This window comes from Ovis canadensis, chromosome 1 (assembly GCF_042477335.2).
Source record: "Ovis canadensis isolate MfBH-ARS-UI-01 breed Bighorn chromosome 1, ARS-UI_OviCan_v2, whole genome shotgun sequence".
Classification (NCBI taxonomy): domain Eukaryota; kingdom Metazoa; phylum Chordata; class Mammalia; order Artiodactyla; family Bovidae; genus Ovis; species Ovis canadensis.
Genome location: NC_091245.1, coordinates 21325609 through 21341088, shown reverse-complemented (window position 1 = coordinate 21341088; position 15480 = coordinate 21325609). Strand labels below are relative to the sequence as shown.

At 39.6% G+C, this 15480-nt stretch overlaps 1 protein-coding gene across 4 annotated transcripts in view; it reads left to right on the top strand.

The window, feature by feature from the left end:
* PIK3R3 (phosphoinositide-3-kinase regulatory subunit 3) overlaps positions 1 to 15480 on the top strand; it is a 106763-nt gene that overhangs the window by 72426 nt on the left and 18857 nt on the right. For all 4 annotated transcript variants that reach the window (XM_069589787.1, XM_069589778.1, XM_069589771.1 and 1 more), the window contains 4 exons: positions 2033 to 2213; positions 2996 to 3121; positions 10942 to 11084; positions 15222 to 15398. In XM_069589787.1, coding sequence (XP_069445888.1) covers positions 2033 to 2213; positions 2996 to 3121; positions 10942 to 11084; positions 15222 to 15398 — 627 coding nt within the window. The remainder of the gene's footprint in view (positions 1 to 2032; positions 2214 to 2995; positions 3122 to 10941; positions 11085 to 15221; positions 15399 to 15480) is intronic.

Below are 15480 nucleotides of genomic sequence, written 5' to 3'. Positions count from 1 at the left end.
CCTTTCATGCCTATATCTAGGCCACAGCGCATCCTCCTCAGCATGTATTCAGAATCCCACCATTTCTCAGTATCTCCACAGCTACTACCATTGTCCAAGATGCCATCATGTCTTGCCTAGATTATTTTACAAGTCTCCCAGCTGATCTTTCTACTTCTACCCCTGCCCACTTTGAATGGTCTTATCAACTTAGCAGCTAGAATGAGCCTTGTAAAACACAAAATAGATGATATCATTCTGCTCAGACTTTCTTGTGTTCCCCATCTTAGTCAGCAAAAGCAAAAGCCATTGCAGTGATCTACAGGCGATTATATGATCCAGGTTCCTTTTACTTTGTCTCCTACTACACTCCTGTTTGCTTTTTTTAGCTCCAGCATTGCTGACTTCATTGCTGTTCCTGGAACATGCCCAGCTTGCTTCTACCTCAGGGCTTTGTACTTGCTATTCCCTGTCTGGAAAACTTCTCCCCCAGATATCTGCTCTGCCAGACTGCTCACATCATTTAGGACTCCGCTAAATGTTGCCTGAACAGAGTGGTTTTCCTTGTGCAACATATATGAAGTAGCCATTTCTCCACCCCCAGAATAATCTCTTTCCTTTGCTCTGCCTTTTTTTTTTCTGAAAAGACCAGTTGATATATCTAGTTGTTTATTTTTATGTTCTATCTTAATGAAAAATTCTTTATCCTCTTTAAAAAAATGGGGATATGTTCCACCTGCTCCTAAACTGAAAGTTCTGTGAGAGCACGGACTGTATCTGGCCTGTTTATCACTGTGTCCACTGTGCCTCATACAGTCTGGACATATAATAGATGTGCAAAAAGTTTTTTTGAATGAATAAGTACCTTCTAGTTTTCCTCTAGCAGAAAGAGCAGCTTGCATTATCCATACCCTCTATGGGTATATGCATGGGAATACACACCTATTGAAACTGCTTACGACTAGGTGGTCCTTCTAAGGTAACCTTTTATAGGATAGTTCTCTTCCATCTAAACTGACCATCTAAGCATTAAATTTAAATCATCCACAGATTCAAACCTACTGTGTTTGACCTTTTACAAATCCCAGTGCTTCATTTATCATGTGTAATGGCATGGCATAAAGAGATAAAGAAGCATATTTTCCCCCCATTAAGTCTGTATGCTGTAAGAACAGTTGAGTGAGAATTGTGCAGTATTTTGCTATGATATAATGAATCAGTCTATTCTGCTTTTAGATTATACCTTAGGGGACTTGGAAAACATGGCCATTTTAAGCTTTGGTTATAAATTATCTTTTAAGGGACCATTGGATATGTCTCAGTAAACAAAAGTGGTCTAAACTATTCAAGCATCTGATATAAACAGCTCTTCAAAAGCTATACTTTGTAAAACAGTTGAATGACAGTTGAATCATTTACATATTGTGATGGCCTAAATAAATAGTCTTTCCAAGTATTATAAGCGAATCTAAAAGACAAAGTAATGTAGGGTGCTGGATTAATTACTCAGTTATAAATCATTCAAGGAGCTTAATTATGTGTGTGCATTAACAATGATGCACACACATAATTGAGTGCTTGAGTGTTATGCTGGTGTATGTGTGACAAATGGTTATCACCCTCTTCATATAGAGATTGCTTCTGTGTCCCTCCAGAGACGCACAACCACATATCTTTAGATCCTGAAGAGATTGTCTCTGTTCTTCTTGATACAGAATTTACATTTAAAAAATTTGTTCAGAAAATAAACAAAAGATACAATTTACTTTTGTTTTAGTTTTTTTTAGTGATTATTTTTGTGAAATTTGTTGATACTGAAAGTTGTGTATGTTGGCCTTTAGTAACCATGACTTTACAGACAGAAGAAATAATTGTAAAAATAATATGTATGCTTCTACGCATATAATATATGCCTTTTCACCCATTCCAGTCTTGTTAACATAGTAAAACTTGTTTATAATGCGACACCAAGCTATCATATCTCCAAGTGAAAGAGTACTTCAACAGAATTTTTTGGGAAAAAAAATCTACAGTTATGTCTTGTTGTTCACAGGAAGGGAGGCAATAATAAGCTAATAAAGATTTATCATCGAGATGGTAAATATGGCTTTTCTGATCCTCTGACATTTAATTCTGTGGTGGAGCTCATTAGCCACTATCATCATGAATCTCTTGCCCAGTACAATCCCAAACTTGATGTGAAACTGATGTACCCAGTGTCCAGATACCAACAGGTAGGTATGATTACATAAGTTTGGGATTTTTTTTTTTTTTTGGCTGTGCTCTGTGGCATGCGGAATCTTATTTCCCTGACCATGAATCGAACCCATACTCCTGCAGTGGAAGTACAAAGTCAACTACTGGAGCACCAGGGAAGTCCTGTGGTTACACAGGCTCTTAATAGCTAATCAGCAAGTCATTTAACAAAATCATTTGATTCTAACTTACCAGGTTTATCAGGAAAAAAAAAGAAATGCTAGATGCTTAAATTTTCCCACTTAAGATTTAAGATATGTTTAGAATTTATTTTGTGACTACTATTCCTTTATATCTTGTTGCATGTGTTTGTTAACTTTATGATACAGGATGCTCGGGGCTGGTGCACTGGGGTGACTCAGAGGGATGGTACAGGGAGGGAGGTGGGAGGGGGGGTTCAGGATGGGGAACATAAGTACACCCGTGGCAGATTCATGTCTATGTACGGCAAAACCAATACAATATTGTAAAGTAATTAGCCTCCAATTAAAATAAATAAATTTATATTAAAAAAATAAAATCTTTGTGTTTGTGTTTCCTATTTATATTTCATTAAAATTTTTTAAAGTATTACCTATTTTGATGTGATCTAAAGAGGTTGATCTTAGTGTTAACAAAAGGATTTAGTGGTTTCCCATACTTGGTACTAATACAGTAGCTTAAACTTACAACAGAAATACAATTTAAAAATAAATAGTTGTGGAAAAACCCATGTTTTAGAAATATTGGCATTCTTCATTTCTTTTGTTTACCTATATAGGATCAGTTGGTAAAAGAAGATAATATTGATGCCGTCGGTAAAAAACTGCAGGAGTATCACTCTCAGTATCAGGAAAAGAGTAAAGAATATGACAGACTATATGAAGAATATACCAGAACATCCCAGGTTAGTATATTTTTGTTGTTTAGGCCAGTAAGTAGGCAGTAAGGCTTATAGTTATCTTGGATTTTCTATAATATTATTATTTTCCATAATTCACTTGATAGTCTTTATCTGCCTTGATATCTTTTTTAAACTAAAAAAATTTATTGAAGTATAGTTGATTTACATATATAAATTCTTATGTATGAATTCTTTTTCAGATTCTTTTCCAGTATAGGTTGTTTCAAGATATTGAATCTAGTTCCCTGTGTTATACAGTGAGGCCTTGTTTTAGGCTTCCTTGGTATCTGAGAAGGTAAAGCGTCTTCCTGCAATGTGGGAGATGTGGGTTCGACTCCTGGGTTGGGAAGATCCCCTGGAGAAGGAAATGGCAGCCCACTCCAGGACTCTTGCCTGGAAAATCCCATGGACAGAGGAGCCACGGTAGACTACAGCCCATGGGGTGGCAAAGAATCAGACATGACTGAGCGACTTCAGTTTCACTTTGTTGTTTAAGCTATCTTAGTATCTCTTTTTAAAAATTAAACTAAATTAAATTATTTATTGACTGTGCTGGGTCTTTATTGCTGCACTTGGGTTTTCTCTAACTGTGGTGAGCAGGACCATCTCTTGTTGCAGAATACAGATGCTAGGTGCGTGGACTTAGCAGTTGTGGCTCACAGGCTTAGTTGCCTTGCGCCATGTGGAATCTTTCCAGACCAGGGATCAAATCTGTGTCCCCTGCATTGTCAGGTGGACTCCCAACCACTGGACCACCAGGGAAGTCCAGTACCAACATAGTGTTGAAAAAGTTTTCAGTAGGGTTTAAACACTCTGTATATGCTCCTTTATTCCTTTCCCCTTATATTGTTATCACTACTGATTACATTTTTATACATTGTCTGCCCATTAGCATAGATTTATAATTATAGTTTTATACATTTGTCCTTTAAAACATATAGAACATGGACAGAGGAGCCTGCAGGCTGTAGTCGTAGGGTCCGCAGAGTCAGGCATGACCGAAGCTACTTAGCATGCATGCAACCAAAAGTACAAAACTACTGGCTTCTATATTTGCTTATGCAGTTGCTTTTACCAGTGTTCTTTATTTATTCATGTAGCTTTGAGTTACTGTCTAGTGTCCTTTCATTTCATCCCAAAGGAGTCTCTTGAGCATTTCTTGTAGGGCAAATCTTGGGATAACAGACTCCTTTAACTTTTGTCTTTCTGGGCTTATCTTATATAATTTCTCTTTCTTCATTCTTGAAGGACAGTACTTCTAGTTACAGAATTCTTGGCTGACAGTTTTTTTTTCCCCAGGGCTTTAAATATTGCCCACCTGCTGCCTTATGGCCTGAATATTTTGGATGGCAGATTAGCTATTATCTTTTATTGAAGGCCATTTGTATATGACAAGTCACTTCTTTTTTGCTGCTGTCAAGATTCTCTCTTTGTGTTTTGACAATTCGATTACAGTTGTGAAATACTTAGTTTTTTTAAAAATATCTTTGTCTAATAGTTTGTTAACTGTTAAGGGTTAGTCAGCTGTGAGCTCTTCCAGTATTACTGTGCTTCATGGTGCCTTGTTTTGACCCTAGAATTAATGTTCTTGATTCTCAGCCCCAAAGCCCTTGATCTTGTTTCTAAGCTAGTGTCTGTGGTGTGCAGTGTAAATGCAGAGACTGCACCAGGAGCCTCTGGACTGGAGGAGCTTACTAGGAGATATTGGCCTGTGAGAATTACAGGTTAGGTGTGCAATACAGTGTTGACTAGGGGAAGGTGTGGGATTACAGTGGTCAGAGTTACTGTGATGGTCCATTTTTCTTTGTGAAGTGTTTGGTTTCATTTTTTTTCAGGTTTTCTTCTGTTAGCTAAGTAGTTGTTCAGAATGACTGTAATAACCTTTTTGTCCCCTTCCTATCTGATACTTGTGCTGTGTCTGTGGTGTGACTGTGTGTGTATGCTGTTTTTTACACTGCAGATTTCAGGTTTTCTGTGTTCCTTTGCCTCTTCTAAGTGAATTATCTGTGATGAGACTAGTATTTGATTTAGAATGGAGAAAAAGTTACTGAGGTTTCTTCAGATTGAATCAACATAAGTGGTCAATGTTAGGGGATGGTGAAATTATCATACATATACATATATATAGCTATTAGAAGAGTTTTCAGAAATTACTTTAAAACTTGATTTTTAAAACATACAAAAGTTATATATAAGTATGTATGTTAAACATAAATATTGCTGAATTCTATGAATTAGATCACACAGCATGGAAGTCCCCATTCCCCAGAGGCAACTACTGATATTAAATGCTTCTTAGGAATTCCTCATGGCCTCAGAAATGCTAACGATGTAGCCTCATGTAAAGGGTGGGAACTTAAACATAGACAGACTCTCTCATAGGACACCAGTAGTTTCTAACATAGCCAGTTTTAGAAAATAATTCTCCTAAATTCCAGTTTAGTTCATTTTATATTTTTAAGAAAGGTAATCTGTGTGTGTATGCGTAAGAGGGGATGGGGAGAGAGGGAGAATCAGGTACAAAAGATTAGTGCAACCATCCAAAAATATGTATTGAATACCTAGTCTAGGTAGGAAACGATATTTGACTCTAGCTATACAGAGGGAGCAGTGAGGCCTTATTTTTCAGAAATGCAAGGTGCTCTGACATATTTGTTAACTGTATTGTGCATTAGTCAAAATGGCATGCTTTAATTTTAATCCCTTTCCTCTGCATCAAATAAAGCAGTGATGGGTTACTATAATCGTGTGGGTGAATTTATTTAAAGGGCAATGTATAACACTATGTTTAATCTCACAGAAATATTAAGTAAAAGATTCAAAAGATATATGAGTATATTCTATAAGGTACAAAACCAAGCAAATGTTAACATTTTCATTTTGACTAGGAATATAAAGTGGTAAGGTTCCAGAAGAACAGAAGTTTTCGAATTTGTTCACTTACGTATCCCAAGTGCTTCAAATAATGCCTGGCATATAGTTGTTGTTGTTTATTCGCTAAGTTGTTTCTAGCTCTTTGAGAACCCATGGACTGTAGCCCACCAGGCTCCTCTGTCCATGGGATTTTCTAGGTAAGAATTCCAGAGTGGGTTGCCATTTCTTTCTCCAGGGGATCTTTCCAACCTAGGGATCAAATTCATGTATCTTGCATTGGCAGGCAGATTCTTTACCACTGAGCCACCATTCAATTTTTTGTTGAATGAATTTATGCAAGATAATGAACCAAAGCATTCCACCTTTGTCAAGAGCCTGAAATCAGATCTCAGTGTGGATTACAGTCTTGGGGAAGGTTAACACTTCTATGAATGGAGATTAGAAAAAAATAGCCACCATTGCATATGGCTTTGGCTTGTGTAGAGTTGCATTTCTTTCTTATCATGACTGCAGAAAACTGAGAAAACTCCACATGTTGCACACATGCCCAATAATATCCTCATATTTAACAGCAGAATATGAGTGCTGAGCAGCTGGTATGAGACCGGGTTCTGGAAGTGGAATCCCTGCTTAGGGAACTGGGAGTGGGGCTGGATGGAGGCAATCATAAAAGCCAGAAGGCCAAAGCTAGAAGAGGGCTAATTTCTGTGAGAACTGAGAGCGTGACCTGAGATGGGCCATGCAGAGAAGAGCCTTGGAGGCTTGAAGCTTTGGGAGGTAGAAGAGAGGGAGGGATCCAGAGGGATCCAGTGATTATAAGTTTAGGAGCGACAATGAGTGTTAAAGGGAGCTTAAAGTACTGACCTCCTCCATTTGTGTTACAGTGTTTCTAAATGTTGTAGACCTTCTCCATGTTTTCTTTTTCTATAAAAGGAAGATTTCATTTTAGATAAAATCTAGTTTGCTGTGGTGTAATCAGATTCTTCCCAGAGAATGGGAAGAGATGGTATACTCAGAGTTAGAGTTGGCACAGAGTGAGAATAGGCTGCATGTGGGCATATTTACATCTGGATTACATATAATTATGAGGCAAAGTGATAGGATTTAGTGATGATTTGGGATTAGACACCGGAATTCAGCCATGAGATCATTGGTGATCTTGGAAAGAGCAGTGTCTGTGGAATGGTGAGTGCAGAAGCCAGAATAGAGTTGGTTGGAGTATGAATGAGAGATGAGGAAAGAGAGAGAGCCCATATAAACAATTCTTTTAAGAAGCTGAAAAGAGAAATCAGGGTTAAGGAACTTTATTTTTTTTCAAAGTGGTGTTAAATTAGAACCTGTGTGAGAAGGAACCCTAGACTGGGAGAGTGAATGTTGTGAGAGGGACTAGTTGATATGATATGAAGTACCAGAGGAAGGGACAGGAGGTAAGACCCAGAGAAGAGAAGAAGGGGTAGGATGGATTACAGTTTTGATGGTAGGCATAGTCGCATTGTTTATTGGGGAGCTGCTGCTTTGGCAGTGACACCAAATATTATTTCCTTTGCTGCTCTGCCTGCCAACACACACAACAGTCAGACTTTTGGTGTTTTCTTTGAGGGTCTAGGGCCAGAACTTTAATTAGTTCAGTTCAGTTGTTCAGTCATGTCCAATTCTTTGCAACCCCATGGACTGCAGCACACCAGGCCTACCTGTCCATCACCAACTCCCAGAGTTTACTCAAACTTACGTCCATTGAGTTGGTGATGCCATCCAACCATCTCATCCTCTGTCGTCCCCTTCTCTTCCTGCCTTCAATCTTTCCCAGCATCAGGGTCTTTTCCAATGAGTCAGTTCTTCTCATCAGGTGGCCAAAGTATTGGAACTTCAGCTTCAGCATCCATCCTTCCAGTGAACAATCAGGACTGATTTCCTTTAGGATGGACTGGTTGGATCTCCTTGAAGTCCAAGGGACTCTCAAGAGTCTTCTCCAGCACCACAGTTCAAAACCTTCAACTCTTCAGTGCTCAGATTTCTTTATAGTCCAGCTCTCACATCCATACGTGACTCTAGAAAAACCATAGCTTTGACTAGACGGACCTTTGTTGGCAAAGTAATGTCTCTGCTTTTTAATATGCTGTCTAGGTTGGTCGTAACTTTTCTTCCAAGGAGCAAGTGTCTTTTAAATTCATGGCTGCAGTCACCATCTGCAGTGATTTTTGAGCCCCCCAAAATAAAGTCTGTCACTGTTTTCAGTTTCCCCATCTATTTGCCATGAAGTGATGGGACCAGAGGCTGTGATCTTAGTTTTCTGAATGTTGAGTGTTAAGCCAACTTTTTCACTCTCCTCTTTCACTTTCATCAAGAGGCTCTTTAGTTCTTCTTTGCTTTCTGCCATAAGGGTGATGCCATTTACATATCTGAGGTTATTGATATTTCTCCCAGCAATCTTGATCCTAGCTTGTGCTTCATCTGGTCCAGCATTTCTCATGATACACTCTGCATGTAAGTTAAATAAGCAGGGTGACAGTATACAGCCTCAACATACTTCTTCCCCTGTTTGGAACCAGTCTGTTGTTGCACGTCCAGTTCTAACTGTTGCTTCTTGACCTGCATACAGATTTCTCAGGAGGCAGGTCAAGTGGTCTGATATTCCCATCTCTTGAAGAATTTTCCAGTTTGTTGTGATCCACACAGTCAAAAGCTTTGGCATAGTCAATAAAGCAGAAGTAGATGTTTTTCTGGAATTCTCTTTTTCGATGATCCAGCAGATGTTGGCAATTTGATCTCTGGTTCCTCTGTCTTTTCTAAATCCAGCTTGAACATCTGGAAGTTCCCGGTTCATGTACTGTTGAAGCCTGCCTTGGAGAATTTTGAATATTACTTTCCTAGTGTGTGAGATGAGTGCAAATGTGTGGTAGTTTGAGCATTCTTTGGCATTGCCTTTCTTTGGGATTGGAGTGAAAAACTGACCTTTTCCAGTCCTGTGGCCACTGCTGAGTTTTCCTACTTTGCTGGCATATTAAGTGCAGCACTTTCACAGCATCATCTTTTAGGATTTCCATCACCTCCACTAGCTTTGTTCGTAGTGATGCTTCCTAAGGCCCACTCTACTTTGCACTCCAGGATGTCTGGCTCTAGGTCAGTGATCACACCATCATGATTATCTGGGTCATGAAGATCTTTTTTGTATAGTTCTTTTGTGTATTCTTGCCACCTTTTCTTAACCTGCAAGGGAGCCAAAATCCTCCACCATATTTGAGAATTGTAGAATTTATAGCTAAATATTTAGATACAGGTATTCCAATAAGTTTACAGTACTACTTGAGATATATATATATCTCCTCAGCTATATGAAGCATCACAAGGTTCTAGTGTCCCTCATCTGCTAATTCCCTTATGTGCCAGCCTTACTGAGCAATTGCAGATCCCTAATATCCACTTTTATTTTGTATAAGTCATGCCATGCCATGTGTGTGCAATGCTGAATTTTCTTCTTCTACCCCAATTCTTTAAGACCTAACTCAGATGTCGCCTCCTCCATGAAGTCTCTGTAAAGCAATAAGTAACTAATTTACCCCACTTTATTTCCTCTATCATGACATGAAACAAAACCTTATTACAGAAATCTATTTTGCCTGTGTATTCTGAATCCTGGAGGGCAGGCCCCTTTTGTGACTCTCTTTAACACCAGATGGTACTTTCTGTGGAATGGATTCTCAGTGATCATTTGTTGAAATTAATCAGTCAAATTAATCAATTAATAATTTGTTGAAAATAATCAGTGAAATTAATCAGAGTTTTCCTGGTGGCTCAGTGGTAAAGAATCCTCCTGCCAATGCAGGACACATGGGTTTGATCCCTGGTCTGGGAAGATCCCACATGCCTCAGAGCAACTAAGCCCATGCACCCCAACTATTGAGCCTGTGCTCTAGAGCCCAGGAACTGCAACTACTGTGCCCATTTGCCACAGCTTCTGAAGCCTGCGTGCCCTAGAGCCTGTGGTCTGCAAGAAGAGAAGCCGCCATAATGAGAAGCCCACACACTGCAACCAGAGAGTAGCCCACTCTTGCCACAACTAGAGAAGAGCCCAAGCAGCAACGAAAGACCCAGCATAGCCAAAATTAACTACATAATAAGTAAAACATAGAATTATTAAAAAGGAATTAATCAGTGCTGAATAGTTGATGAATTGTCCCATAAGCACTGAAACTTTTAAACTTATAAACATTCAGGATCACAGTCTTTCTAGACCTTTACACATATTTTCTTGACTTTCTAAAGTAAACAAAATTTAGCCCTCTTTGAAAATTTTAGGGGAGTCATGATTCAGATGCCAAAGTGTACAGATACCCTCAGAGCTTATTGGAACGTGGAGGACCACTTACCCTAGTGTGAGGGGCTTAGCCTCCTGGGCTTCTGTTTTGTGGTGTTTTTAGTTTTTCACCTTATTTTGCATCTGATTTTAGCAGCTTTCTTCCCCTTCCTCATTTTCTTCTTCTAATAAGATGAATCTAGTAATGAATCTATTTGGAAAATGACATGCTTTAGAAATGAAGAAAGACTAAATAGACTCTATGAGGCTTTTCTGGAAAATAAGGTTTTGCATGCTGGTGCACAAACTCTGTTCTGTCTCTTCACTCCATCAGCACTTTTTAGGGGTCAGTACTGCAGCAGTTAAAAAGGAGGAACTTGATCTTGTCTTCAGGGTATGCAGGGTTAATCTCTTAGCAGCTCAGAGGCCTTTCTGTGGTTCTCAGCTATATTTCAAGTAATAGTTATTTTTCTTTCATTTTAGGGTTTTAATGATATATTTCATATATAAATAATGGTAGCAGGGTCTTGTTTTGGCCCCCTTAATTTGATCTCATATGGAATCATAACTAGAATTTTAAGATTTGTTTTAAGACTAAGGTTACAAAAAGAAATACAAAGATAATGAAGTGTGTTTATCTTTTTTTATCCTATAGGAAATACAGATGAAGAGGACTGCAATTGAAGCTTTTAATGAAACAATTAAAATATTTGAAGAGCAGTGTCATACACAAGAACAACATAGCAAAGAATATATTGAGCGATTTCGAAAAGAAGGGAATGAAAAGGAAATTGAACGGTAAATCTACCTAATATCTCCAAGTGCATCAGTGAGCCAAGACTTTTTTCTTCTTTAATCATCTCTGTCATGTCTGCTTTTACCTCCTCTGACTTGACAGTCCTGCCATATGGAGTTACTTGGTGTTCACACTGATGGTACCAAGCTGAACCTTCTTTCTTCTGCATTCTTTCTCCATCCTCCTAAATTGTTGACCCCTTTAGCACTCAGCTTAGACATGACTTTCTAGAAAATTTTCTCTGATTCCCTAGATTGTTTTAGGGGCTTTTTGTCCCCATTTCTGTAGCATCTGATCCTGATCCTTACTGTAACATTTACTGAAAGTCACACTCACAGAATTGTGAGCTTGTTGAGTGAGGGTGGTGGCTTATTTTCCTTGATAGCTTCAGAATGTGTTACAGTGTCTGAGAGTACATAGTGGTGAATAGAGTTAATAGAAATGCTGAGGACTGTATGCCTGACCAGATATGGCAGGTGTGGGAGACGCCAAAGATTATTCCTAGATTTCTGGTATTAGTGGCTAAGGGATGGTGTAATTCACCAAAATGGGAAGTACATGAGGGGAGTTTGGAGTGGGAACCAGTGAGTTTTGAGGTTCTTATGAGAACCCAAATGGAATTGTCTGAGTGGTAGGCAGTTGATTATTTGGATTTGGAACTCTACAGAAAGGATTTGAGGGGTAAAAGTGTGTAGATTATACTAGATGATAAGGATGAGATGACACAGAGAATGAGAAACATGAGAAGTATTGAATCTGGCAACTAAAAGAATACTGGGAACGTTTGTCAAAGCAAATTTAGTGGAGCGTTAAAAAATGAGCCAAGTAACAGCAGGTTGAGAGGTGCAAAAGTAGATAATAAACCTGAATCATGAACGGAAAGCAAAATTATTGCTCATATTAGCACCAAAGTGTTAGTGAACTTTTGTGCCTAAGAACAGTATTAAGTGCTGTGAGGCAGTATAGCTTAATAGCTTAAGTTCAGTTCAGTTTAGCCACTCAGTCCTGTCCAACTCTTTGCAACCCCATGGACTGCAGCACGCCAGGCCTACCTGTCCATCACCAACTCCCAGAGTTTACTTAAACCCATGTGCATAGAGTCGGTGATGCCATCCAAGCATCTCATCCTCTGTCGTCCCCTTCTCCTCCTGCCCTCAATCTTTCCAAGTGTCAGGGTCTTTTCAAATGAGTCGGTTCTTTGCATCAGGTGGCCAAAGTATTGGAGTTTCAGCTTCAGCATCCATCCTTCCAATGAGCAATCAGGACTGATTTCCTTTAAGATGGATTGGTTGAATCTCCTTGCAGTCCAAGGGACTCTCAAGAGCCTTCTCCAACACCACAGTTCAAAAGCATCAGTTCTTCTACACTCAGCTTTCTTTATAGTCCAGCTCTCAACATGCATACATGAGTACTAGAAAAACCATAGCTTTGACTAGACAGACCTTTGTTGGCAAAGTAATGTCTCTGCTTTTTAATATGCTGTCTAGGTTGGTCGTAACTTTTCTTCCAAGGAGCAAGGGTCTTTTAATTTTGTGGCTGCAGTCACCATCTGCAGTGATTTTCGAGCCCCCCAAAATAAAGTCAGCCACTGTTTCCACTGTTTCCCCATCTATTTGCCATGAAGTGATGGGACTGGATGCCATGATCTTCATTTTCTGAATGTTGAATTTTAAGCCAACTTTTTCACTCTCCTCTTTCACATTCATCAAGAGGCTCTTTAGTTCTTTGCTTTCTGCTATAAGTGTGGTGTCATCTGCATATCTGAGGTTATTGATATTTCTCCAGCAATCTTGATCCCAACTTGTGCTTCATCCAGCCCAGCATTTCTCCTGATGTACGCTGCATGTAAGTTAAATAAGCAGGGTGACAATATACAGCCTTGACGTACTCCTTTTCTTATTTGGAACCAGTCTGTTGTTCCATGTCTAGTTCTACTTGTTGCTTCTTGACCTGCATACAGATTTCTCAAGAGGCAGGTCAGGTGGTCTGATATTCCCATCTCTTGAAGAATTTTCCACAGTTTGTTGTGATCCACACAGTCAAAGGCTTTGGCATAGTCAATAAAGCAGAAATAGATGTTTTTCTGGAACTCCTACTTTTTCAATGATCCAACCGATGTTGGCAATTTGATCTCTGGTTCCTCTGTCTTTTCTTGAACATCTGGAAGTTCATGGTTCACATATTGCTGAAGCCTGGCTTGGAGAATTTTGAGCATTACTTTACTAGCATGTGAGATGAGTGCAGTTGTGTGCTAGTTTGAGCATTCTTTGGCATTGCCTTTCTTTGGGACTGGAACGAAAACTGACCGTTTCTAGTTCTGTGGCCACTACTGAGTTTTCCAAATTTGCTGAGATATTGAGTGCAGCACTTTCACAGCATCATCTTTTAGGATTTGAAATAGCTCAACTGGAATTCCATCACCTCCACTAGCTTTGTCCGTAGTGATGCTTTCTAAGGCCTGCTCTGCTTTGCACTCCAGGATGTCTGGGTCTAGGTCAGTGATCACACCATCATGATTATCTGGGTCATGAAGATCTTTTTTGTATAGTTCTTCTGTGTATTCTTGCCACCTCTCTTAATATTTTCTGCTTCTGTTAGGTCCATACCATCTCTGTCCTTTATCAAGCCCATCTTTGCATAAAATGTTCCCTTGGTATCTCTAATTTTGAAGAGATCTCTAGTCTTTTCCATTCTTTTGTTTTCCTCTATTTCTTTGCATTGGTCACTGAGGAAGGCTTTCTTATCTCTCATTGCTGTTCTTTGGAACTCTGCGTTCAAATGGGTGTATCTTTTTCCTTTTCTTCTTTGCCTTTTGCTTCTCTTCTTTTCAGAGCTATTTGTAAGACCTCCTCAGACAACCATTTTGCCTTTTTACATTTCTTTTTGTGTTTAATGGCTTAAACCATGGGCTTAAATTCTGTGCATGCATGCTAAGTCACTTCAGTTGTGTCCAACTCTGCGACCCAATGGACTGTAGCCCACTAGGCTCCTCTGTCCATGGGATTCTCCAGGCAAGAATACTGGAGTGGGTTGTCATGCCCTTCTTCTGGGGATCTTCCTGATCCAGAGATGGAACCCCTGTCTCCTGCATTAACAGGTGTGTTCTTTACCATTAGCGCCACCTGGCTGTGTTGCCTTCATTGAGTTACTAACTCTCTGGACTTGTTTCTTTCTCCGTAAAACTGTGGATAAAATCTTGTTGAAATGCTCTGAGGACTAAGTAATACACACATACACTTTATGGTAGAGAAAGCTGTGTATATGTGTGAGTGTGTGTGAGTATCTTGACATCACAGTACCAATAAGTGGCCATTATTAATAGTGAAGAAATGGAAAAGAACTTGTAGTTTAGTTGCATAGGGAGTTAAAGTATCATGATGAAGTTTTAATGGTAATATGAAACTGTTTATTATTGAGTGACAAGTGAGTAACGGGCAGTTGTTGCCTTAGGGTTCAGAGCACGGCAAAACTTTGTGTGGTGGAAAAGCTTAGGGTCATCATCTACTGAGTGCTTACCAAGATGTCCCAGACACTGTTTGGTCCTTTCACATGTTATGAGCCCATTTAGTTCACACAGTAACCCAGCTTTACTTGTTCATTCATGGCTGGGTCCAGGGCCCAAACAACATCGTCAGGATTCTCCTTGTTCTCTGTCTGTTGGCTCAGTTTTCTTCTGTGTTGGCTTCATCCTCAGGCAGGCTTTCCCTTCAAGGCAGTAGTATAAACTGTTGGGAGGCCTAGAATCACATGTTAACAACTTAACAATCTCAGTGGAAAGAGAAAATCTGTCTACAATATTTCTAGCAAGAGCCCTAGATTTGACTGTCATTGGGTCAGTTTGGGTATTACTCTGCTTTCTGAACAAGTCACTGTGGCCTGAGGCAGGGGTAGGATGGAACAGAACAGTCTTCTTGGCCAGGAGGGGTTGTGTGGATCTTCACCAATGAATCTGAGATGGGAACAGGAGTCCTTCCCTACAGGGAACATGACGGTGCTCTTCCCAGAGGGGTGAGAATAAATATGTGCCAGGCAAAAACAGCAGATGTCCACCACATTGAGGGTGTTAGGACCGTGTGCACACTGTAGAACGCTTCTGCTTGGTTTCTGTTTTAGCCTTAATATGTCAAATATTTTCACAGAATTATGATGAATTATGACAAGTTGAAATCACGTCTGGGTGAGATTCATGATAGCAAAATGCGTCTCGAACAGGATTTGAAGAAACAAGCTTTGGATAACCGAGAAATAGACAAAAAGATGAATAGTATCAAACCTGACCTGATCCAGCTGCGCAAGATCAGAGATCAGCACCTTGTGTGAGTATTCTGGGCCTGTGGGGAGGACACCCCGGCAACACCTGATCCTGCTGCATGAGAGACATTAGAGGTAGAAGAAGAG